Below are 23,324 nucleotides of genomic sequence, written 5' to 3'. Positions count from 1 at the left end.
TCATGTTGGCAGTGTTTATGTTTGCGCCATAGAAATGGGCAGTAAATGCTACAAACCAGGCTGCTTTTCCCCTGCAGGACTGGTCGCTAAATGTTTACCAGCTCACCGCTGTGCGGCATGGCTCATGCTGGCACCTCCCAGGGTCTGCCTGCCCCAGTGGTCTGCTTACTGTGGAGAAGCAGACGTTTTCTTAGGTGAAGGCAGGGTCCTGGCGCTCCCGGGGACATCCCAGCAGCAGTAGCCAGGATGAGAAACAAGGTGATTCTGGGGGAGGTTCATCCACCCTCCCAGATTCTGGTCCTTCAGGTGCAGGGAATAAGGGGGTGGGTGGGGCCAGGAGACAGAGCCTGGTCGGGCCTCTGGCCACACATCTGGCTCTCAGCCCCCGGGGAAGACCTCTCGGCATCCCTTTGCAAACCCTCTGATTCCATCTGCCCTTCCTTCTCTGAAAGAGCCGGCAGCAGGCACCGTGAACTCCCAGATTTATTCAACCAGCGCTTTATCCAAGGTCGGCACTAGGTCGTGGCCGGTGCTGAGTGCTGGGGATAGAAAGATGAAATGGGTTTAGTCCTGCCTGCAGGGAACACTGGCCGGTGTTGGGCCGGAAATCGATCCTGCCCCTCCGCCTGCTTTGCCTGGAAGATCAAGGTATTCAGCCTCGGGGTGAATATACCTCGGGCAGGGTTTGGGGAAAAAATCCCTGAGAGTGCACTTCCAGAGTGAACTAGACCCACTCTTTCTGGGCCCAGGATGCAGCTCAGCGAGGTGCATGAGTGAGGGCTTTGGGTCCGGCCAACAAGATCCGTGGGGCCTGTGACCTTGGGTAAATCGCTCACTCCTCCAAGCCTGCTTGCTTGTCGGTGAAAACAGTGGCACCAAGAGGACAGAGGGGGTGCCTGTTAGGAGCCTGACACAGAGCCGGTGCTTAGCCCTGTGGTGCCGCCATGCCCAGGGCCCCGCTGCCAGGCGGGTGTGGGTGCCGTGTACATGCATAGCGTATAGTGTGTGGGGGTATGTGTGCATGCAGAGTGCAGGGGTGTGGTTTGGGCGTGGTGTGCATGTGTGTGTAGATGTGTGTGTAGTGTGCACACTCATCTCTGCCCCCTCTGCCCCCTCCTGCCGCCTCGGTCCTGACCCAAGAGCCATGGGCAAGGGGCATGGAGGAGGGGCCAGGGCAGCTAGGGGTGAAGGAAGAAAGAAACAAGGCAGTTCGGCGCCCAGCCTGCGGGAGCACAGCGGTGTGAATGGCGCCAGGGCCTGGGGCCAGGAGCCACGGACAGCCTAGGATAAGGTGCAAACGCTCCCAGGAGGCACCTTCACCTCCCAGGGATTTACAAAAGAGTGGACCAAACCCTGAGCCCCGGGCCACACTATGGACACGGAATGAATCAGACCCCTGTCTCAGACCCCATGAGACCCTCACCCAAGCCTGGCCTCTGTGGCTTCCCTTCCCAGCTCCCCACGGGCTCCTACTTAACCCTCAAAACCTTACTCAGGTCGCTCTCCTCCAGCCCCTGGAGGACCTCTGTCCCTGCTCCCATCACAGGCAGGACCACGTGGTCTGTTGTCTCCTCTGTGCCCACTAGACTGGGCAAGAGCAAGGACAGTCTGAGTCCTGCTGGGGATCCCAGGGCCCGGAGCAGAGCCCTGGGCTGGGAGTCAGGGTGGCTGACGAGCCCTGAGTGGCTTGTTCCCCCAGCACACTGCTGACTGCTGTTTAACCTTGGGCAGCCCCTTCCCTCCCCGAGCCTTACTGTCCTCACCGTGTCAGTTGAGGGGAAGGGACAGAATGCTTCCGTGGTGCCTTTAAATTTAAAACCTCCCCGACCTTCTACCTGGCTAACAGAGACGCGGACAGGGACAAGAACAGATGTGGAAAGCGCTTTGAAAAATTCATAGCAGGAAGGCCAGGGAGAGAGGCTTTCCTTTTGTGGGGTGGGAGGAGAGGGGAGCTGCGGACAGAGCTGCGGATGAAAAGGACCGCTTCCGGAGCTCTTTGTGGCATTTAATGTGGAATGCAGAGCGCCCGGGAAAGCAACGGCATCAAATATTTACTAAAGCAGCATTAAAAATTCACCTTTAGGATGCAGAGGTTTAAAGACCCCGAGCTTCCTGCAAAATGCTACAAGGCAGGAGGGCGAAACGATGGGCAAGAGGGTGTGTGTAGGGTGTGAGCAATGATGTCCCCGGAACCAGGCACTGCTCCCCACGGACCCCTCCTCTACTCCCCCTGCCAAAGCGGCCTCCAGCCCTGTGTCTGCAGAGGCATGCGGGTAGCCCTCCTCGGCCATAAGCCTTTCTGAGGCACCCGTGACCTGCAGGATAAGAACAGGCCCTCGGCTCAGCCTCCATGGCCCTCCGTGATCTGGCTTCTGCTTCTCTGGGCAGCTGAGTCCCGTAGGATGAAAGGAGTGAGCTGCTGAGGTTGGAGGAGATTGAGGTGGGATCAGGGGATGTTCCAGGCACTGGGAGTGGCCTGTGCAAAGGCACTGAGGCAGACAGATGCAGTGTATTCATGCATCAGAAGCAAAATCAGGGTGCTGGAGTGTGCAGAGAGAAGGGGAGCACAGGAGGGGAGGGGTGGGAGACACACGGGGGTCTGAGGTGCAGGGTCATGGTGAGGAGGAGGCTCCTGATGCAGGGGTGGAGGGAGCCCTCCAGGAGAGGGTCAGGGGCCTTTTCAGAAGCTCCCCCTGGCAGTGAGTCCAGCAGAGGCCAGCACTGGCTCACAGGCTGGGCTGTGGCCAGAGCAGAGGAGGTGGGGGCAGACAGCCCACAGGACTGGCTGTGGATTGGGGAGGCGGTGGTGGGGAAATGAGGGGCTCCAAAGACCGTGTCCCAGACTCTGGCCTGAGCCACTGGGGCGATGCTGGTGGGATTTCCTGAGATGGGGACCCAGGGGCAGGCCTGAGTTCGGGGATAAGCCATCTGGAGTCTGTGAGCATGGACGGGGTGATGCTGCAGACAAGTCAGGGAGGAGCTTGGGGTGGGGGGCAGGGTGGGGAATGTGGGCTGAATCCCAGCTTGGATTTGGCCAAGGGGCCTGTCACGGAATCGCGCTGTGGAGGGGCGGGAGGTGACCTGGGGCGAGGATGGAGTGTGGGGCGAGGGACCAGCGACGCCAGCAAGGAAGTGTGGGGGGAGCAGTCCCGAGGCAGAAGGGACGCAGGAGGCCTGGAGGGGCGTGATCCTGCAGGAGCAGGGTCGGGCCGAAGGGCTGTGGGGACCCAGCCTCAAATGCCAGGACCTAAGACCCCCGCCCTCTGCCCACTGCTCCTAAGATGCCCCGTGCCTGATGCAGAGATACAGTCAGCGGGCTCCTCTGAACACGCCATGACCACCCCCATCCGCCAGGCCTCTTATGATCCCAGGATGACAGCAGGCTTCTCCCTTTGGGGAAGGAAGTGAGGTTTCACGTTAGATGCTTAAAAATGAAGCATTGCCTAAGAAGACCCCAAATCATTCTAATTTGTCCACAAACAAGACCCAAGTTTGATGGTCTCTCGTTTTTCTGGGAGACTTGGTAACCCAGAGCTGCCCATCTTCACTGTCTAGAGGACCAACAAGATGTCTTGCTAAAGGCAAAATAAAAATGCCCTAGAGGGTCTCTAAACCCCCTTTTGAAATACTTTTTCTCCCCACTTAAGACAGCCATGCACTGAGCGCTCACTCTGTGCGAGGCGCTTTAACACTCTGCCTCCTGTGACCTTGGCAAAGTCCTCACTTGGCAGAAAAGTAAACGGAAGCTCCCAGAGGCGGGTGACTGCTGGCTGGTGGTAGGAGTGAACACGGACGCTCGCCAAGGGTCTGCAGGGACCCCCGGGGCCTGCGGCCTGCCTTGCTCCTGACAGCTCTCGCTGGAAGCAGGGAAGGATGAAAGGAAGCCCTGACCCAGAGAAGCCTGATCGCTCTGGGGGTCGTGGAGCCTGGCTGTGTCTGCAGGACTGGAGGGAGGCCAAGCTGGCAGCAGGGGAGCAGGCCAGAAGCGGGTTGTGGGGTCAGCAGAGGAGGAACCTCTTTCCAGGCAGCCTTCCTTCACAGCAGAGCTGCTCTGCTTACTAGGTAGTGAGCTCCCCATCATTGGGGTGTGCAAGCTGAGACCAGAAATTCATTTCCGGAGGCTGTTCACTCTTTCCCAATTAAAGTACATGAAGTGCCCATCTTAACAGTACAGTTTGGTGAACTTCAGTCTGAGATGGTGAACGTTCTAACATGCAGAAGGCTTCCTCCCGACCCCTGAGTACCACTTCTCTGACACTCAGCCCCTAAGTCATTTTGCCCCATTGTAGGCTCTCCCTGGGCTGGAACTGGATGGTGTGGACCCTAGGGTCAGCACCTCTCACACAACGCTTTTTTCGATGAAATGAATTCCGCCATGACGTTGCTCATATCAAGAATCTGTTCTTCTTCACTGCTGTATAGTACTCCACTATCTGGGCATATCACACTGCTTATCCCTTCACCTGTTGAGGGCATTTGGGTTGTTTCCACCTTGGGGTGATTATCCATAAGGCCACTCTGAACACCCATGGCCACATGCTCCGGTGAACAGGTAGACACAGTTCTCTTGGGTGCTTAGGAGTGTCTGATGGCTGCTGTAAACAGTGACCATACACTCGGTGGCTTAGAACAGCACAAATGTACCCTCCTGTAGTTCTGATGGGCAGAGGTTCCCAAGGAGCCTTATGAATTCCTGATGTCCAGGTGTTCGTAGAGCTTGTCCCTTGGAGGCTCCAGGCAGAATCTGTTCCCAGGGGCAGCCTCTGTCCACAGCTCATAGACCCTTCCTCCGGTGGCATCACTGTGACCTCTGCTTCCATCCGCACATCTCCTCTGACTCTGACCTTCCTGCACCCGCCTTCTTCAAGGACCCTCGGGATGACCCTGGGCCTCTTGGGTAACCAGTCTCCCCATCACACAGCCACATCCCCGGCTTCTGGGGATTAGGACAGGGACCTCTTTGGGGGCCTGAGCTGTGCCTACCCAGGGGGACATACAGTGTCATGGGACAAGGGGTATGTTCAGCCTCAGCACGTGTGGTCGGTCAGTTTCCCTAAGCAGCTGAACCTCTTTGCCCTCCCCGGGTCGTGGGTGAGAGTTCCTTCTCCCCCAGCTCCTCATGTCTTTGTCATCTTAGCCCTTTATTTCAGGGGCATGGAGGGTGGCCCCCTGTAGTTTTCTATCATCATTCCACGAGCACACCTCCTCCATGCAGCCCCCCATGACCACATCTTTGCTGTTGAGAGCGCTGCGCTGGGGTGGGGTTGGGGGACTGCCCTCTTAGCCCTGCAGTGGTCCTGTACTGTTCTTTTCTTTGAGATGTGGTAACAGTGTGAGTATGGTAACCTCTAAAGTTCCTGTGAGAATGCTCTAGAAATTGAGCTGAAAACTCCAGTCCCCGGTGCCTGGCTCCTGGTCTCCGGGGGAGCTCTTATCAGTGCTGAGGGGCTTTATCTGCAGCTCACCTGGCAATTAGTCCTGTTGCTGGTCTAACTCCTCTGCTTTTACCCGAAGCCATTATTATTACCGAGTCTTAAACTTCTGTATAATCATACGGGATTTGATTTAGGTCATACCTGAATGGTCTAGTGGTTTTCCCTACTTTCTTCAATTTAAGTCTGAATTTGGCAATAAGGAGTTCACGGTCTGAGCCACAGTCAGCTCCTGGTCTTGTTTTTGCTGACTGTATAGAGCTTCTCCATCTTTGGCTGCAAAGGATATAATCAATCTGATTTTGGTGTTGACCATCTGGTGATGTCCATGTGGAGTCTTCTCTTGTGTTGTTGGAAGAGGGTGTTTGTTATGACCAATGCATTTTCTTGGCAAAACTCTATTAGTCTTTGCCCTGCTTCATTCCATATTCCAAGGCCAAATTTGCCTGTTACTCCAGGTGTTTCTTGACTTCCTGCTTTTGCATTCCAGTCCCCTATAAGGAAAAGGACATCTTTTTTGGGTGTTAGTTCTAAAAGGTTTTGTAGGTCTTCATAGAACCATTCAACTTCAGCTTCTTCAGCATTACTGGTTGGGGCATAGACTTGGATTACTGTGATATTGAGTGGTTTGCCTTGGAAACAAACAGAGATCATTCTGTCCTTTTTGGAATTGCATCCAAGTACTGCATTTTGGACTCTTTTGTTGACCATGATGGCCACTCCATTTCTTCTGAGCGATTCCTGCCCGCAGTAGTAGATATAATGGTCATCTGAGTTAAATTCCCCCATTCCAGTACATTTCATTTCGCTGATTCCTAGAATGTTGACATTCACTCTTGCCATCTCTTGTTTGACCACTTCCAATTTGCCTTGATTCATGGACCTGACATTCCAGGTTCCTATGCAATATTGCTCTTTATAGCATCAGATCTTGCTTCTATCACCAGTCACATCCACAGCTGGGTATTGTTTTTGCTTTGGCTCCATCCCTTCATTCTTTCTGGAGTTATTTCTCCACTGATCTCCAGTAGCATATTGGGCACCTACTGACCTGGGGAGTTTCTTTTTAAGTATCCTATCATTTTGCCTTTTCATACTGTTCATGGGGTTCTCAAGGCAAGAATACTGAAGTGGTTTGCCATTCCCTTCTCCAGTGGACCACATTCTGTCAATGTGGTCATTGACAGAATGTGGTCCACTGGAGAAGAAGGAGAAGAGTCATTCTGACGCTTACTCCTTGGAAGGAAAGTTTGTGGTCCACTGGAGAAGAAGGAGAAGACTCATTCTGACGCTTACTCCTTGGAAGGAAAGTTATGACCAACCTAGATAGCATATTCAAAAGCAGAGACATTACTTTGCCAACAAAGGTACATCTAGTTCAGGCTATGGTTTTTCCTGTGGTCATGTATGGATGTGAGAGTTGGACTGTGAAGAAGGCTAAGCGCCGAAGAATTGATGCTTTTGAACTGTGGTGTTGGAGAAGACTCTTAAGAGTCCCTTGGACTGCAAGGAGATCCAACCAGTCCATTCTGAAGGAGATCAGCCCTGGGATTTCTTTGGAGGGAATGATGCTAAAGCTGAAACTCCAGTACTTTGGCCACATCATGCGAAGAGTTGACTCATTGGAAAAGACTCATGCTGGGAGGGATTGGGGGCAAGAGGAGAAGGGGACGACAGAGAATGAGATGGCTGGATGGCATCACTGACTCAATGGATGTGAGTTTGAGTGAGCTCCGGGAGTTGGTGATGGACAGGGAAGCATGGCCTGCTGCGATTCATGGGGTTGCAAAGAGTCAGACCCGACTGAGGGACTGATCTGATCTGATCTGATCTCAGCCTTTTGGAAGTGTTCATTGTTATTCAAATTGCCAGGTGCTTGTCTTGTCTCCCCAGTAACTTTGCGACTCTGGGCAAATCACAATACCTCCCTTTGCCTCGGTTTCCTCATCTGTAAATGGAGGAAGTAAAAGTCCCATTTTCTAGGGTTTTTGGAAAGCAAAGTGAGATGAGGCTGGAAAGTGCTGGGACAGCGCCCGGTCCAGGAGAAATCCCCCATCACAGCAGCCCTGACACTGGCCTTGCCTGGAATTAAGAAGGATCTTGTCTGCACTTGGGGTCACGCATGAGCTGATCCTAGACTCACGCCGCCTGGAAGATCCCATGTCACCCGCTGCGACCCTCTGCTTGGCTTCTGCTAAGGCAGCTCCCTTTCCTGGAGTGCCCTCGCCCACTTCCCTCAATGAGTTTTCCGCTGAGTCCCCGCCCTCATCCAGGCCACGCCCCCAGGCTCTCAGGGCTGACTTGATTGGATCTGTTGCTTTTGTTCTGGGGGTCCCAGTGCAGCTCCCCGCTGGTTCTGAGTCCTGGAGGGCTGGGCCCATGCCCGGCAGGTCTGTACCCCAGCACGCAGCCCAGGCCTGGCAGAAGATGCCACCCGCAGGGGCTGCCAGATGCCACTGTCCTGCTTTGGTCTCCCTTGCACGGAAGCCCTTGTTTCTGAACCAGTTCCCGAATGATGGACAAGTCTTTGATCCTAATCTTCGACTCGTACCCACAGTGCTGCAGTAAATGAGCTTAGAAGAATTTTGCCCTTGTGGGTGTGTTTGTTGGATGATGGTTAAGTGGAATTACTGGGTCAGAGGGCGTGTGCATCTGTGACTTTGGTATGTGCCAAGCTGCCTTCCAGAGGTGAACTGATGTCCTTCCCACCAGCGCAGAAGGCAGAGGCTCCCGCCCCCGCAAACCAGCACACACATGGTGCTCTCTCAACCTTTCCGACCTTTGCGGGACTTGCTTGAGTGGAGGAATGTGGACGTTTCCTCTGGTCTGTGCTCTGGAACGCTTTCCCATTATGGCTTTCATTGGCATGCCTCTCATTATAAACTTTGGTTTTGCGATTGGACAGTTTCTTTCTTCTTGGCAATTGGTTTGTTTAGATTCTCTCTTCTGAGATTCTTTGGGTAATTTCTATTTTCTTGGAAATTCACCCATCTCATCAGAGTTTCCTGACTTTGTTGGACAGAGTTGAGCGGGTAGGCCCCTCTTTCTTCTGTTATTTGTCCGTCCCCTCCATCTTTATGGAGTACCTGCTCTGTACCAAGTGTCGTTGTCGGTCCTGGGGGCAGGGTAGTGGGTCAGAACCACTGAAAAGTCCTACTTATATGGAGCCTAAAGATGATGTAAAATGCATCTGTAAAATGCATGGAGTGTCAGATGGTGATAAGTGCTAGGGAGAAAAACCCCATGAGCAGGGAGAGAGTTGATCGTGGACTCCAGCTTTTGAAGGGGTGGTCAGAGAGGCTCTCAGTAATGGGCGACTTGAAGGACGTGAGGGAATATTGTTGTTCAGTCACTAAGTTGCGTCCGACTCTTTGTGACCCCATGGACTGCAGCACGCCAGGCCTCCCTGTCCATCATCAAGTCCCAGAGTTTACTCAGACTCATGTCCACGGAGTCAGTGATGCCGTCCAGCCCTCTCCTCCTCTGCTGCCCCCTTCTCCTTTTGCTCGCCATCTTTCCCAGCATCAGGGTCTTTTCCAGTGAGTCAGTTCTTAACATCAGGTAGCCAGAGTACTGGAGCTTCAGCTTCAGTGACAGTCCTTCCAATGAATATTCAGGATTGATTTCCCTTATGATTGACTGATTTGATCTCCTTGCAGTTCAAGGGACTCTCAAGAGTCTTTTCCACACCACAGTTTGAAAGCATCAACAGCCATGTGTTTATCTGGGAGAAGAGATGGCAGTGTGCTGGTGCAGGTGCTAAATTGGTCCAAGTTCTTGGAGAAACGCAATGAACAGGATAGATATAGATAGAGTGAAGATGCAGATGTAGGTTTCTATATATAAATCTAGATATAGATAGATATCTCTATATAAATAGATATCTCTGTAATATAGATAAAATGTATACGATCTACATAGAGATATATATAAAGAGATTTACTCTAAGGCATTGGCTTCTGCAGATTTGGAGATGCAGAAGTTCCAAGATCTGTAGGTGGCAAGCTGGAGACCCAGCAGAGCTGATGGCCTGGTGTGGTCCGAGTCTGCAAGGCCTGAGAACCACAAAAGCCAGTGGTGCAAATGCCAGTCCCAAGTCTGATGGCAGGAAAAGACTGATGACCAGCTCAAAAATGGGCAGGCAGAAAGGGAACCCTCCCTTCCCCTGGCTGTTCCTTGACCTTCAGTGGATTGGAAGAGGCTTATCTGCCTTGGGGAGGGTGATCCACTTGACTCAGTCTACGGATTCAAAGGGGAAGTTCATCCAGAAACACCTTCACAGACACACACAGAACCGTGTTTGATCAAATATCTGGGCACCACCCCCATGGCCCAGTCAGTTCAGTTCAGTTCAGTCACTCAGTTGTGTCCAACTCTTGGCGACCCCATGAACCACAGCACGCCAGGCATCCCTGTCCATCACCAACTCCCGGAGTTTACCCAAACTCATGTCCATTGAGTTGGTGATGCCATCCAACCATCTCATCCTCTGCCGTCCCCTTCTTCTCCTGCCCTCAATCTTTCCCAGCATCCAGGGTCTTTTCCAATGAGTCAGCTCTTCACATCAGGTGGCCAAAGTATTGGAGTTTCAGCTTCAACATCAGTCCTTCCAATGAACACCCAAGACTGATCTCCTTTAGGATGGACTGGTTGGATCTCCTTGCAGTCCAAGGGACTCTCAAGAGTCTTCTCCAACAGCACAGTTCAAAAGCATCAATTCTTTGGTGCTCAGCTTTCTATATAGTCCAACTCTCACATCCATATGTGACCACTGGAAAAACCATAGCCTTGACAAGATGGAACTTTGTTGACAAAGTAATGTCTCTGCTTTTTAATATGCTGTCTAGGTTGGTCATAACTTTCCTTCCAAGGAGTAAGCATCTTTTAATTTCATGGCTGCAATCACCATCTGCAGTGATTTTGGAGCCCCCCAAAAATAAAGTCAGCCACTGTTCCCACTGTTTCCCCATCTATTTGCCATGAAGTGATGGGATGGCCTAGTCAAAGCTATGGTTTTTCCAGTAGTCATATATGGATGTGAGAGTTGGACCATAAAGAAGGCTGAGCACTGAAGAACTGATACTTTCGAACTGTGGCTGGAGAAGACTCTTCAGAGTCCGGTGGACAGCAAGGAGTTCAAGCTAGTCAATCCTAAAGAAAATGAACCCTGAAAATTCACTGGAAGGACTGATTCTGAAACTGAAGCTCCAATACTTTGGCCCCCTGATGAAAAGAGCCAACTCATTGGAAAAGACCCTGATGCTGGTAAAGATTGAGGGCAGGAGGAGAAGGGGACAACAGAGGATGAGACGGTTGGATGGCATCACCAACTCGATGGACATGAATTTGAGCAAGCTCTGGGAGATGGGGAAGGATAGGGAAGCCTGACTTGTTGCCGTCCATGGGGTCCCAAGGAGTCAGACCCAATTGAGCAACTGAACAACAGCAACGACCCCCACGGCACAGTCAGGCTGACACGTAGAATAAGCCATCGAGACTGCAGCAGAGTGAACAGAAGAGGGGAGATGAGGGGTGTGACCAGAGAGGACAGCATGGACAGTCTTTGGCTTCTACTCTGAGTGAGATGGGAGCCAGTGAGAGTTTTGAGCGGAGGAGTGACATGGCCCGACATACCGTGGATTTTCACTGGACCCCTCTGGCTGCTGTATGGAGAAAAGACAGAAGGGCTGGGCTAGTGAGGAGGCCACAGCAGGAGCGATGCAGGAGGCAGGAAGGGCGGGGTTGATGGCCACACCTGCAGGCTTTACTGGTGGGCTGGTGGTGGACGTGAGAGAGCGAGAGGGACCTACGATGCTCTGGGACTCGTTGTTGGTTTGCATTTGTTTTGTTTCTGGCCATGCTTTCTTGTGTAATTATGGCAAAGCACATAACAAAATTTACCGTTTTAACCACTGTACTTTTCACAGGCATTGAGTGCATTCATTGTACAACCTTCACAACCATCCGTCTCTAAAACTTTTCCGTCATCTACCCATCCTACTACAGGAAACCTTTCCGAATCATTCTACCCCTAGTGACTTTTGTTTGTAATCCAGTCTCAGTCTTTTTTTTCTCAGCAAGTGTGTATGGCTCATTAACATTTACTAATATGGCAGCTACATTTAGTCTTAGTTCTGGCATCATAGTTTATGGTATGCTTTCTGCTTTTATAGCTTTTGTGGGGGTTGTCAGTTTTCACCATATGCTCTCTGTTTTCTTTGTTTTATTTTTTGTGTATATGTCTTCTGACAATTTGGAAGGCTGTGTTTTTCATCCCATAGTTATCTTCATAATTATACTGTCATATGACACCTTTAATCCTCTGTTTCTTTAGACAATGTTTATTTTCTCCCTACTATGAGTGATGCCCGAATCAGAATATTTCTGCTTTCCCCTCTCCTCCTCCCTCTTCCATCAAGTGATTTTAGCTGATTATATTAGTTTTTCCATTTGCCTTTGTACCTCTAATATTATTTCCATCTCGAAACGATTTTCTGGACTTCTAGCTATAAACACAGAAGACAGTTTACATATATTACCTCCCTCCTCTGACCTCCACCTCCCTCCTATAGTTTATATCAGTTTTCTGTTATCTCTTTTGTTCTTTTTTTATAACAGTCACAGTACATTAGTTTCAGACATGGTCCTACAGTTAAACAGACTGTCCTTGCCAGTACTCTTGCCAGAGTTACTCCACTTGCCAGAGTTACTCTTCAGTCGCTCAGTCATGTCCAGCTCTTTTCAACCCCATGCACAGCATCACACAAGACTTCCCTGTCCTTCGTTATCTCTTGGAGCTTGCTCAAACTCATGTCAATCAAGTTGGTGATACCATCCAACCATCTCATCCTCTGTCGCTCCCTTCTCCTCCTACCCTCAGTCTTTCCCAGCATCAGGGGCTCTTCACATCTGGTGGCCAAAGTATTGGAGCTTCAGTTTCAGCATCAGTCCTTCCAATGAATATTCGGTGCTGATTCCCTTTAGGATTGACTGATTTGATCTCCTTGCAGTCCAAGGGACTCTCAAGAGTCTTCTCCAACACCACAGTTCAAAAGCATTGATTCTTCAGTGCTCAGCCTTCTTTATGGTCCACTCTCACATCAGGCTTCTCTGATGGCTCAGACGGTAAAGAATCTACCTGCAATGTGGGAGACCCGGGTTTGATCCCTGGGTCGGGAAGATCCCTTGGAGAAGGAAATGGCAACCCACTCCAGTATTCTTACCTGGAAAATCCCATGGACAGAGGAGCCTGGTAGGTTACAGTCCATGGGGTCAAAAAGAGTCGGACACGACTGAGCAACTTCACTTTGTTTCTCACGTCCTTACGTGACCCCTGGAAAAACCAAAGCTTTGACTATATGGACCTTTGTCAGCAAAGTGATGTCTCTGCTTTTTAACATGCTGTCTAGGTTGGTCATAGCTTTTCCTGCAAGAAGCAAGCATCTTTTAATTCTGTGGCTGCTGTCACCATCCACAATGATTTTGAAGCCCAAGAAAATAAAGTCTGTCACTGTTTCCATTGTTTCCCCATCTATTTGCCATGAAGTGATGGGACAGGATGCCATGATCTTAATTTTTTGAATGTTGAGTTTTAAGCCAGCTTTTTCACTCCCTTCTTTCACCTTTATCAAGAGCCTCTTTAGTTTCTCTTTATTTTCTGTCATTAGGGTGGTGTCATCTGCATATTTGAGGTTAATGATATTTCTCCTAGCAATCTTGATTCCAGTTTGAGCTCCATCCAGCATGGCATTTCGCATGATGTACTCTGCATCGAAGTTACATAAGCAGAGTAACAATACACGGCCTTAACGTACTCCCTTTCCAATTTTGAACCAGTCTGTTGTTCCATGTTCAGTTCTAACTGTTGCTTCTTGACCTGCATACAGGTTTCTCAGGAGGCAAGTAAGGTGGTCTGGTATTCCCATATTTTTAAGAATTTTCCACAGATTGTTGTGATCCACATAGTCAAAGGCTTTGGCGTAGACAATGAAGTAGAAGTAGATGGTTTTCTGGAATTCCCTTGCTTTTTCTATGACCCAATGGATGTTGGTAATTTGATCTTTGGTTCCTCTGCCTTTTCTAAACACAACTTGTACATCTTGGTTCACATACTATCAAAGCCTAGCTTGAAGGATTTTGAGCATTATCTTGCTAGCATGTGAAATCCTATGAGTATCCTCTATTAATTTATGCAAGAAGGGCTCATGAGAGCTACAATTTAAAAAATGTGTTTTAAACGTTTTTCTGCTGACTTTATATTTAAAATCTGATTCATCTGGGCCTTAAATTCTTTATTCACTCATTCATTCAACAAAGTGTGCCAGTTACTGTTCCGGACCCTGGCAAAACAAAAATGAACACAATACACCAATGCCATGACCTTCATGTAGTTTATTATCTAGTTGGGAGAGACAAATGATAAGCTAGGCCAGTAAGTAAAATATTTGGTGTGCTGGATTGAGATAAGTCTAGGGAGAAAGATAAAGCAGGTGATTGGGGGACCTGGCTCAGTCTTGTGACATAGAAAAGACAACTCCACAGACCTTCTTGCCCAGAGCCCAGTAATGCATACTGGGGTGTTGGCTCTGCCCTTCAGAGCATCACTCACTCTGGAAACATGGGCTTTACTGGCTCAGTCAGAGCCCTTCCATCAACTCCACACCCTTGACCCTGGAACACACACTAGAGCTTGATTGAAAATGATTTATCTGTTGTTCAGTTGCTAAGTCATGTCCGACACTTTGTGACCCCATGAACTGCAGCTCGCCGGGCTTCCCTGTCCTTCAGTATCTCCCGGATTTTGCTCAAACTCATGTCTATTGAGTTGATGATGCTGTCTAACCATCTCATCCTCTGTCGTCCTCTTCTCCACCTGCTCTCAGCCTTCCCCAGCATTGGGGTCTTTTCCAGTGAGACAGCTCTTCACATTAAGTGGCCAAAGTAATTGAGCTTCAGCTTCAGTGTCAGTCCTTCCAATGAATATTCAGGGTTGATTTCCTTTAGGAATGACGGTTTTGACCTCCTTGCAGTCCAATCAGATACACGTAGCAGAAGCCCGGCTACCGTGGTGTGGAGGCAGACGTTCTGGGGCTGTCACCAGAGCCAGGTTTCCTCCTGCTCCCTTCCCGCTCCTCCCGCAGCAGTGAAGGTCTGCCATTCTCGTGCTCTTTCTCTGGATCCACGTTCCCTTCCCAGGAGACTTCAGCTTACACGGCATTGGCCAGAGTGGGTCACGTGGCCACCCTTGTCTGCAAGGGAATATGGGAAGCTGAATATTTGTGACTGGGTCATTGCTCCTATAAATGGATATAGGACTGGGGGGTTACTGTGTCTGCTGCAGGTGGAGTTTGTGTTTCTTTTCCTCGTTATCCTTATTTGGAGGTGACCTCCAGGAGAGAAAGGACAATGGCAACTGAACTCTGCCAAGCATGGGCTGATGTTTACTCTCCTGATCTTCTCCCAATGATCTGTTGACCCATCCAGGTGCCAGCATTGTTCTGGTTTCCTCTCCATGGTTTTTATGATAATGGTCATATTCAGTGGTGTGACTCCAAGATTCATAATATTTTCTTTTATTTTTATTATGGATGTCATCAGCATCTGTTCTTAATATCTTCTATTTGTTATAACAAGGGTGACCATATGGTTTAATATCCAAAGTAGAGTACTTTTGAGGATAAAAGGGGAACAGTATTGAAAATTATAAGTATTAACTGAGACTGTCTTAAGCCAAGACATTATAATAACCCTGGTAGTCACTGAGGCAGAAAAACGCTGTTGGTTTTTGTAAGTTGATCTGATGTCTTACAGATTGAAAGTTGTATCTTTATATCTGCACCCTGTGTTCTAATAATTAGCTTGTTGATTCTCTTGGGTTTTCTATGTACATGATCTGCCAATAATGGTAATTAGGGTTTTTCTGTTTCATTCCTGACTCTTTATGCTTTTTTCTTATCTTATTGCTTGGGCCAGAGGCTTTCCTGGTGACTCAGATGGTAAAGAGTCTGCCTGCAGTGCAGGAGACCCGCCCGGGTTCAGTTACTGGATGGGGAGGATGCCCTGGAGAAGGAAATTGCAACCTACTCCAGCATCCTTGCCAGGAAAATCCCATGGATGGAGGAGCCTGGCAGGCTACCATCCATGGGGTCACAAAGAGTTGGACACAACTGAGTGACTTCACTCAGTCAGAGGCAGTAGTGCTGTATGGAACCATAGTGATGGCAGACCTGCTTTTCTTGCTTCCAGCCTTAAAGTCAAACAATTCTGTGTCTAGGAGACAAAGATGGCATGTGTGCAGAGGAAAACCTGGCTTCTCCTGTCACTGAGGCCAGACAGAAATGTCCCCATGGAGGAGACACCATGTGATACTTTGTTCCCTTCTGCTTTCCTAGAAAACCCTTTTGCCGTGCCTCAGGATGGGGGAGGTGAGACCCAAAGCACCCGGCTCAGCCTCCGAGAAGAACAACTTCAAGACGCCAGGGAGAGCCAAGACGGCTGTGGCGGTGCTGGAGGAGAAAATGCTACCTGTGCCCAAACCCCCTTCCTTGGACTTCTAAGACTAGAAGCAAACAGTGGTGGGGGGCCAGGGTGCAGGAAGGGGCTTCTGAGCCACCCGTCTGCGAGCAATAGTCCCACTTTGGGCTGGTGGCTTCTGAGAGGTGGCACCACTGTGGACTCAGGATGACCGACACGGCTGCTCAGGCCAAGTGAAGCAGAAGGATTCAGGCCTGTGCATCCTGTCCATGGCTCCCTTGCCCCTGCTCCCTCCAGTCGTGGTCCGTGGGCCTATCCATGTCAGAATTTTGAATGTGAGTGTGCGTGAGTGTGTGTGCGTGTGTATGATTAGGGGTGTCTTTTTGTTTGATTGGTTTTATTGGGGTCCCCCAAGTTCTCTGATGGGCCTGGGTCTGCTTGTGGTGGGGGTCCCGGCCAGCTCTTGCTGGCAGCTATGAGCCAGATGGAGTTGGCAAGCATGGGGTACAGCCCCACTGTGCCTCCAGGGGTGCTTGGGATGTGGAAATGCCAGTGGGGATGCGTTCTTATGGAATTTTTTTCCCGTAATGACAGTGATAATGAGAGACACATCTCAGGCCATCTACGGGGCAGGCAGTAGACTGTCTTCACACACACCCACTCTCATCACTTGGGAAGTGAGTAGGATGAACTCCCTGCAGAAATGGCCTGGGTCTCACAGCCAGGAGGAGACCAGTTCTCAGCTTGACCTCAGAGGTCTAAGAACCCAAAGGCAAAGCTCCCCAGCCCAGGGAGGAGACCAGTTCTCGGCTTGACCTCAGAGGTCTAAGAACCCAAAGGCAAAGCTCCCCAGCCCAGGGTACCCACAGTACAGTCCCTGGAGCATCTCCCCAGTGGCTCCTCAGTGGATGGGCCATTGTCCCAAGCTTTCCACCACTGCTGCCCCGGGACCCTCTTACAGCATATTCTGTTTAAGCACCTACTGTATATCAGGCTTGCTGGGCAGTGATCTGGAAAGGAGCTGAGTCAGACAGGCCTCCTCCTTACCCCCAGAGGGAAGAAAGAGACACACAAATCTTTGCTGGACAGAGTGATGAGCACTATGGAAACCCAGAAGGGAAGGTTCTAGAAGCCCTTCCCACTTAAGGCGAGACTTCCATGCAAACCTGGGTGTTCATAATATCTGTCCACTGAGCTCACCACCACCGCCATCCACCCCACTGCCCCAGGGCGCACACGTGGAAGGGCATGATCTGGGCAATGATCACATAAATCCCTGAAGGCCAAACTGGCAGTGTAGACACCCTCATTCCGCTGGTGTTAGTGATGCCAGAATCTCCCCCAGCACCCGGGTGGGTGGGTCCCTGCTCCTCTGCTCAAGTACCTTTACTCAGCTAGACCCAATGTCTCCAACAGACCCTCCATCCATCACACGTGGCAGAGAGCAGGCAGACCCGTGGTACTGGTCAGCTGGGGGAGAGGACAGGGGAGAAATAAGCAGTGAATAGGAAGGTAGTAACAGCAGTGAGCCCTAAGCCAAGAATTCAGTTGAAACGGCGTTCGTGAGGGTTAAGTTTGGCTAGTCGGGGAAGGCCTTTCTGAGCAAGTTAAGCCCAGACTTGAATGGTCAGCAAGAGCCAGCCATGGACATTGAAGAGGGAAGAGACTTCCAGGCAGAGGGAATAGCTAGTGCAAAGACCCCGAGGCAGCAACCGGCTTGATGATCTCAAGGAACCAAGAGAAAGTCAGGCTGGCACGGATGCAGAAGAAAGATGGGAAGAGAGGCAAGTGAGAGCCCAGACACTGTGGTTCACTGAGACACCTGAAGCGGGACAGATGTAACACCCACCCTCTGATAAAGCAGAAGGACATTTCAAGGGCATCAGCATTCTGCATCCAGCCTGGCTCATCAACCCCATAGAGAAGGGACTCTTCCCATTTCATGGACTAGGATACTGAGACTCAGATGGATCAAGTGACTTGCCCAAGGTCACAAGGGCAAGCTGAGGAAGACCCCGACCTATGGCTTGAGTCTCATCTCCTCCAGACAGTGCTGCCAGAACCCAGGGCCACAGTTTGGCGGAGGCCAAGCTGGAGAACCTCTGCCTGGCTCTTGCTTAGGGATCAGCGCTGCTTCCTTCACCCTGGATGCTGAGTCATCCCCGGACCTGCCCCGGGGACTTGTCCAAGTGGAGCAGCTGTTGCCATGGAGGGTTGCTCAGCAGCCATTCGGCACAGCTGGATCAGCCCACACCTGCATCCCATGCACAGAACCCTGGGAGTCAGAGAAATCGCAGCCGGGGGGAGGGGGTTGGGCACGGGCCCAGACTGACATCAGCTCTGTAGGGAGATCAGGGTGGCCTCGGGAAGTCCTGTGCCTCCTCTACTGTCTGTTGCCCCATCTCTAAAAGGAAGGGGTTGGACCAGGTGTTTAAGGGGCTTGCATCTCCAGCTTCCTGAGGTTCCGGGTGGAGCTCATGCAGCTGTTCACATGGAGACACTTCCTCTGCCAAGAGGGAGCTGGTGGCCCTGCCTCCCTGCCACAAACACCAGGCCCAGGGTCACTGTCACAGAGGCCAGCAAGGGCTGCGGCCCCCTGGTTTGTGCTACTCAGCTTGATAACTTGCAGGATGCTGCTCCTGGCCCCACAGAGGTCTCTCCAGGAGGGACTGATGACCCCTTGGGTGCTCACGGTCGCAGCCGGTAAGGGATCAGAACGCTCTGCTGTAAGCAGGGGGCCCCTCACCATGTAGCTCGGCAGCCATCACAGACAGCAAAGCAGCGGGGCAGCCTGGGATGCAGGGGCAGAGCGTGGGGACCCAGAGCCCTGCCCCGTCCCCACTTGGCGGTCTTGGGCAAGTCGCCTCACCTCTCTGAGGTTCGCCAGTGTGTGGGGTGGGGGCCGTGGCTGGAGTGATTGAGGGGTGGGGGCCGTGTGGGTGGTGTGAATGCCCATTTGAAATGCAGGCATGCTGTTCAGTCCCTCCTGGTGTCCACAGGTCTTCAAAGCCCCTGGGGGATGGGCCACCCTGGCAAAAACCTGTCCCATCCTACCATGGCAGATAGACGTGCCAGTGAGTAGAGCGCCCCTGAGAAGAAGATGCTCAGGGTAGCAACAGGTTCAAGTAGAGATTTACAGACTTAGTGTTTTTTAGTGACTCCCAAACCTGTTTTTTCAAGCTGCCTACTTTTACTTTTTACTGTGAGCTTCTGGCTATTACCACGTACTTTGCAAAAATAACAACAACAACAATAATAATACTATGGAAAGAAAAACAAAAAAGAAGAGAAAGGAGATGGCAATATATCCGCTGAGGAATCTGTCCTTAACCCCTTGTATTCGTAAGGACTTTTTCCCACTGGGAACCGTGTGTTATCACAAGCAGTTTTATGCTTTCCTTCTCGTCTGTGTTTAGTGTGATTGTGCGTTTTGGAATCTCTACGCAGAACCAGTACTTGGTAGCACCCATGGGTCTCTCTGCCCTTGCCTGAACCTCGGAGATCCCCCTGCAACTCAAGGAGCAGCCTGCTATACAGGAGGGCCCGGGACCGCCAGATGTCCGCCCGACATCTGATGCTACCGGGACCCATAGGAAACAGTCCTTAACTGAAAACACATACACACACACGTGTGCACGCACACACGTGAACACACATGAATCTGCAGGTAGAGCCCATCTCTCTGACGCTTTATAGTGAAATAGCAGGTAGGCGGCTAGTGTTCCTGGAGTGGTGGCATTTCCTTTCTTCATCCAACACCTTCAGGCGAGTTCAGCCCCCAGGCTGGAAAGGACTTGGGGGAATCAGGGAAAACATGACCAGGCGTGGGATTGGCAGTCTTCTTAAGAGAAGCTTTCTGGCTCCCTTGAGGCCATTCCACCGAGATTATGGGTGTGGCTGGACCTGGCACCATCTCCCATGTACCCAGCAGATGCCCAGACCCCTGCCCACACCAGGCTGGGGTCCCACCACTTGGCTATCTCTGCAGACCATAATCCCTGCTCAAGCCCTGTCTCCTGGCTCCTCTGACACCCCATTTAGTGTGTCTACTAGAGGTCATGCCATGAAAGAAGACAAGCTTCCCAGAGTCTCAGGCTTTTAAAAATTGTTTATTGGTTTATTTTCATTTCTTCAGTTTGGCTGATTGGCCCCCACCAGTAGAAGGAGTCTTGGCCTAGGTGGTCCTGAGAGGTGAATTTGCAGATTCGGCAGTGACCCCAGTTGACCTGACAGCCTCAAGCAGAGATGCTGGCGGTGTTGCTTGTCAGTGTTGAGGGGCAGCCGTGTCATTACACAGACGTCTGGGTTGGCCCCCCTCTCTGCAGCAACTTTGGGGGATTCTTATCTTACCATTCATCAGTGAGCCTCAGATAGCCTCTGCCTGTTCTCAATGGCCTTCTGAAAGGTCAGCGGGGCAGCCGCCCACCCAGTGACTGGATGACACTCTGGTCACTGCCATCTGCAGCCCCAGAACTCACCACCAGGCTGGGGTGATATTCTGTCCCCTCTGGAAAACCCACACTTCACACCGTGTGACCGTGTGACCGACTCCAAGCTCCCCAGCAACTCCTGAGGGCATAAATGCAGTGGCAGATGGTACTTAAGTGATCGTATGCAGCTCTGGGGCCCGTGGCCTGAACACTCAAAAGTTGAGTTGATTGAACAGTCAGGTGAGACAGAAGAGTCTAGAAAATCCATTTTGCTCGTACATGCTTTCATACATCTGTTCAACAAAAATTTACCCAGCGCCCCTCTGGGAACAGTTCCTGCTGCAGATGGAGAAGGCGGGGGAACCCACTGTGTCTGAGGGAGAGGCCGGGACCTCCTGTGAAATGACTTGCTGTGCCTGATGGTTAGGAATGCTCAAATCCACAGGGAGAATAAGTGACCTTGGAGGTGACATTGTTCCCCCTGCCCCCAAGCCTCCAGTCCAAGACGCTGCCAGATAGTCGGTGCTAGATAGATGCTCGGTGAGTCAGCGGCTTTGACTGTCAGTTACACTGCACCTAAAACTCCTATCTTCCCATCAAAGCCCTGACCATGTGCCCTTGACGGACTGAAAGTCAGGGCTGCTGCAGTGCCTGCCTCCAGGGGACACCATTTCTATAGACGGCGCTGTGAACAGCTGCCCCTGGGTTGGTGCAGTGAGCTGCCCTGTGAATTGCCCTGAAGTGCTCTCTGAAATGTGCAGGATCCCATCGAAGCCAGTGAACCCCCAAGAGGGTCACCACGCGCGTGACCAAAAGTTGCAGATGCCGTGGCCTCTGCGGGCATCCGGCGTGGCTGCAACTGGACCCAAACTGGTGACCCTGAGAGAGTCTCTTCTTGGAGCCTCACCTCGGGTTCTCACCTTGGTTCCTTCCTGCCTCTTCCCCATCTTCTGGGTTAAAGCTAGTGGGCTATGTCACGGTCAGCTAGCCAGTCAGAGTCTAGGTGATGGGCAGTAACTAAGAGAGGACTGCGAGGGTGAGGGGCCCAGTGCCCCTGACCAGGCGGGACCCCCTTGCCCCCAGCTGGACAAGGGCACAGACAGACGTGTCTCTCTCCTGTAAGCCCCCGTTTCACATGCGCAGGCATGGGGTCTCTCTGAGAGCTGATAACCGGGAAAACCAAAAACCAATAATATTCCTAATAATAATAATATAATGTAATAACAATAATGTGTTTTACACGGACCGCTGTTGCACTGCTTTTGTCTTTATATACAGTAGTTTTTATAAAGATGTCCTTAGGTTTTAATAAAGGAGTGTCACATCAACTCTTCCCTGTCCTCAAATTTGTTTTCATGTTCCACCATGTCCCTGGGGGGCGGCTGCGCTCACATCTGCTGTTGCTCCATCAAGGAGGGTGGACCCCCAGGGCCTGGAGGGTCTCAGCCGAGGAGCTGCCTGGGGTGGCGTTAGGGGCAGCTGGTCACACAGGATCCCCCCAGAAAGCTTCAGAGAGTCCACAGCCGAGGGCAGATCGAGAGGGCAGATGATGACCACCTTCCAGAGGGCAAGAACCGGGTGGGAAAGCAGACAGGGCCGCCCAGGGGGGCACTGGTGGGTGGCGGGCGGGTCAGTGACAGTTGCTGGGGACTCAGCGCCGTCCCTGCCCGTGCCCATGGACGATGCAGGCAGAGGGCGGCTCTGCTGGTCAGCGGGTTTCCGGGCCCCGCTCGGAAGACAGCCCCCCAACAGCGGGGCCGCCCTCAGGCTGGCGGGTCCGCGGTGGAGGACCAGCCTCCGCGCTCCACCAGGGACAGACACGCTTACTGGGCAAATAGGGTTCTGTGCCTCCAACCCAAGGGGGCCACGCTGGAGCCTCTTTCCCCCAGTCTTCAACCCCATCGTTCCCACCTGGCCCAGAGCAGCGGCCGCCCTCTGGTAGGTCCAGCTCAGCTCGGGGGTTTTGCGCTCAGGTGCTAGTCAAACCCTCCCCCTCAGCCCACCCGACTTGAGCTCCACCCCAAGGTCCAGACTCTGAGCACACACCCTCCTCCTCCCCAAACCTCCCCCCAGCACCCGCACCAAGCTTCCTGGCTGGAGCAGAGAAAAGGACCAGGCAAAGCTTGGGGGGATGGACAGGGTTGACGTCACTGTTTTGCTGCTGCAGGCACGTCCTTGGGGTAAGTTTAGGATCTTTGGAGAGGCTGTGGGGAGGGTCTTTCATGCCCCTGTTTCCAGGCAAGGAGGGCCAGGCCAGGATGCAGCCTCATGCCCACACACATGCACACTCACACATACACACACACACACCACACACACACACACACCCCTCCCTGCCTTGGTGCTGGGAGGGGGACAGAATAACCTTTTGAATAAAGATTCCGCTGGAAAGCTGCCTTCTGTCTCCCAGTGGTCTCTTCCCCCCATTACGGTTAGCTCCGGCTCCAACTGCCGACAGGGGTGCCAACATGAGAACGGACAGTGGTGGCTCCAGAGGCTTCAGGATCTCAGGTGCCCAGTCGAATGTCTCAGACTTGATCCGATGGGCAGCGCGGAGCCGTGGTCAGGCCGGGGGCACAGGAGAGACAAGATCAATCTGTCCTGGGGGACAGCAGGGTCTGGGCCTGGAAAGGATACTCTCTGGCAGAACTTCGTAGGCTGGAGGCCATCAGAGACGACAGTGGAGAAGCTGAGCTGTGCTGGCTCCCGCTCCACTTCTTTGTACCCCCTTCCTCTCCTGCTTGGTCCCTGAGCCATTGGGCACAGCCGACCGGTGCTTCCTTAGCGAGGAAGCACAGCCTGTGGTCCATACTGGACAGACACTACTTCCTCCCCAAGAGAAATGTCTGCAGGAAGTAGGGCCACCTGCCTCCACACTGGGAGCGGGCCAAGGGGTCCTCCCAGGATGACTGTCCTCACGCCACCCCGGCTCCGAGCCACCACAAAACGAAGCAGCCAGGCTTCGGCCATGCTGAGTCCTATCTCAAGA

At 51.9% G+C, this 23,324-nt stretch overlaps 1 protein-coding gene across 2 annotated transcripts in view; it reads left to right on the top strand.

Annotated features, from left to right (window-relative positions):
• Positions 1–21,663, top strand: part of SHISAL1 (shisa like 1) — an 81,411-nt gene extending 59,748 nt beyond the window's left edge. For both annotated transcript variants that reach the window (XM_061418816.1, XM_061418817.1), the window contains exon 5: positions 15,824–21,663. In XM_061418816.1, coding sequence (XP_061274800.1) covers position 15,824 — 1 coding nt within the window. In that variant the 3' untranslated portion in view covers positions 15,825–21,663. The remainder of the gene's footprint in view (positions 1–15,823) is intronic.
• The last annotated feature ends 1,661 nt before the right edge of the window (positions 21,664–23,324 follow it).

This window comes from Bos javanicus, chromosome 5 (assembly GCF_032452875.1).
Source record: "Bos javanicus breed banteng chromosome 5, ARS-OSU_banteng_1.0, whole genome shotgun sequence".
NCBI classification, from domain to species: domain Eukaryota; kingdom Metazoa; phylum Chordata; class Mammalia; order Artiodactyla; family Bovidae; genus Bos; species Bos javanicus.
This window is presented reverse-complemented; position numbering and strand designations above follow the sequence as displayed.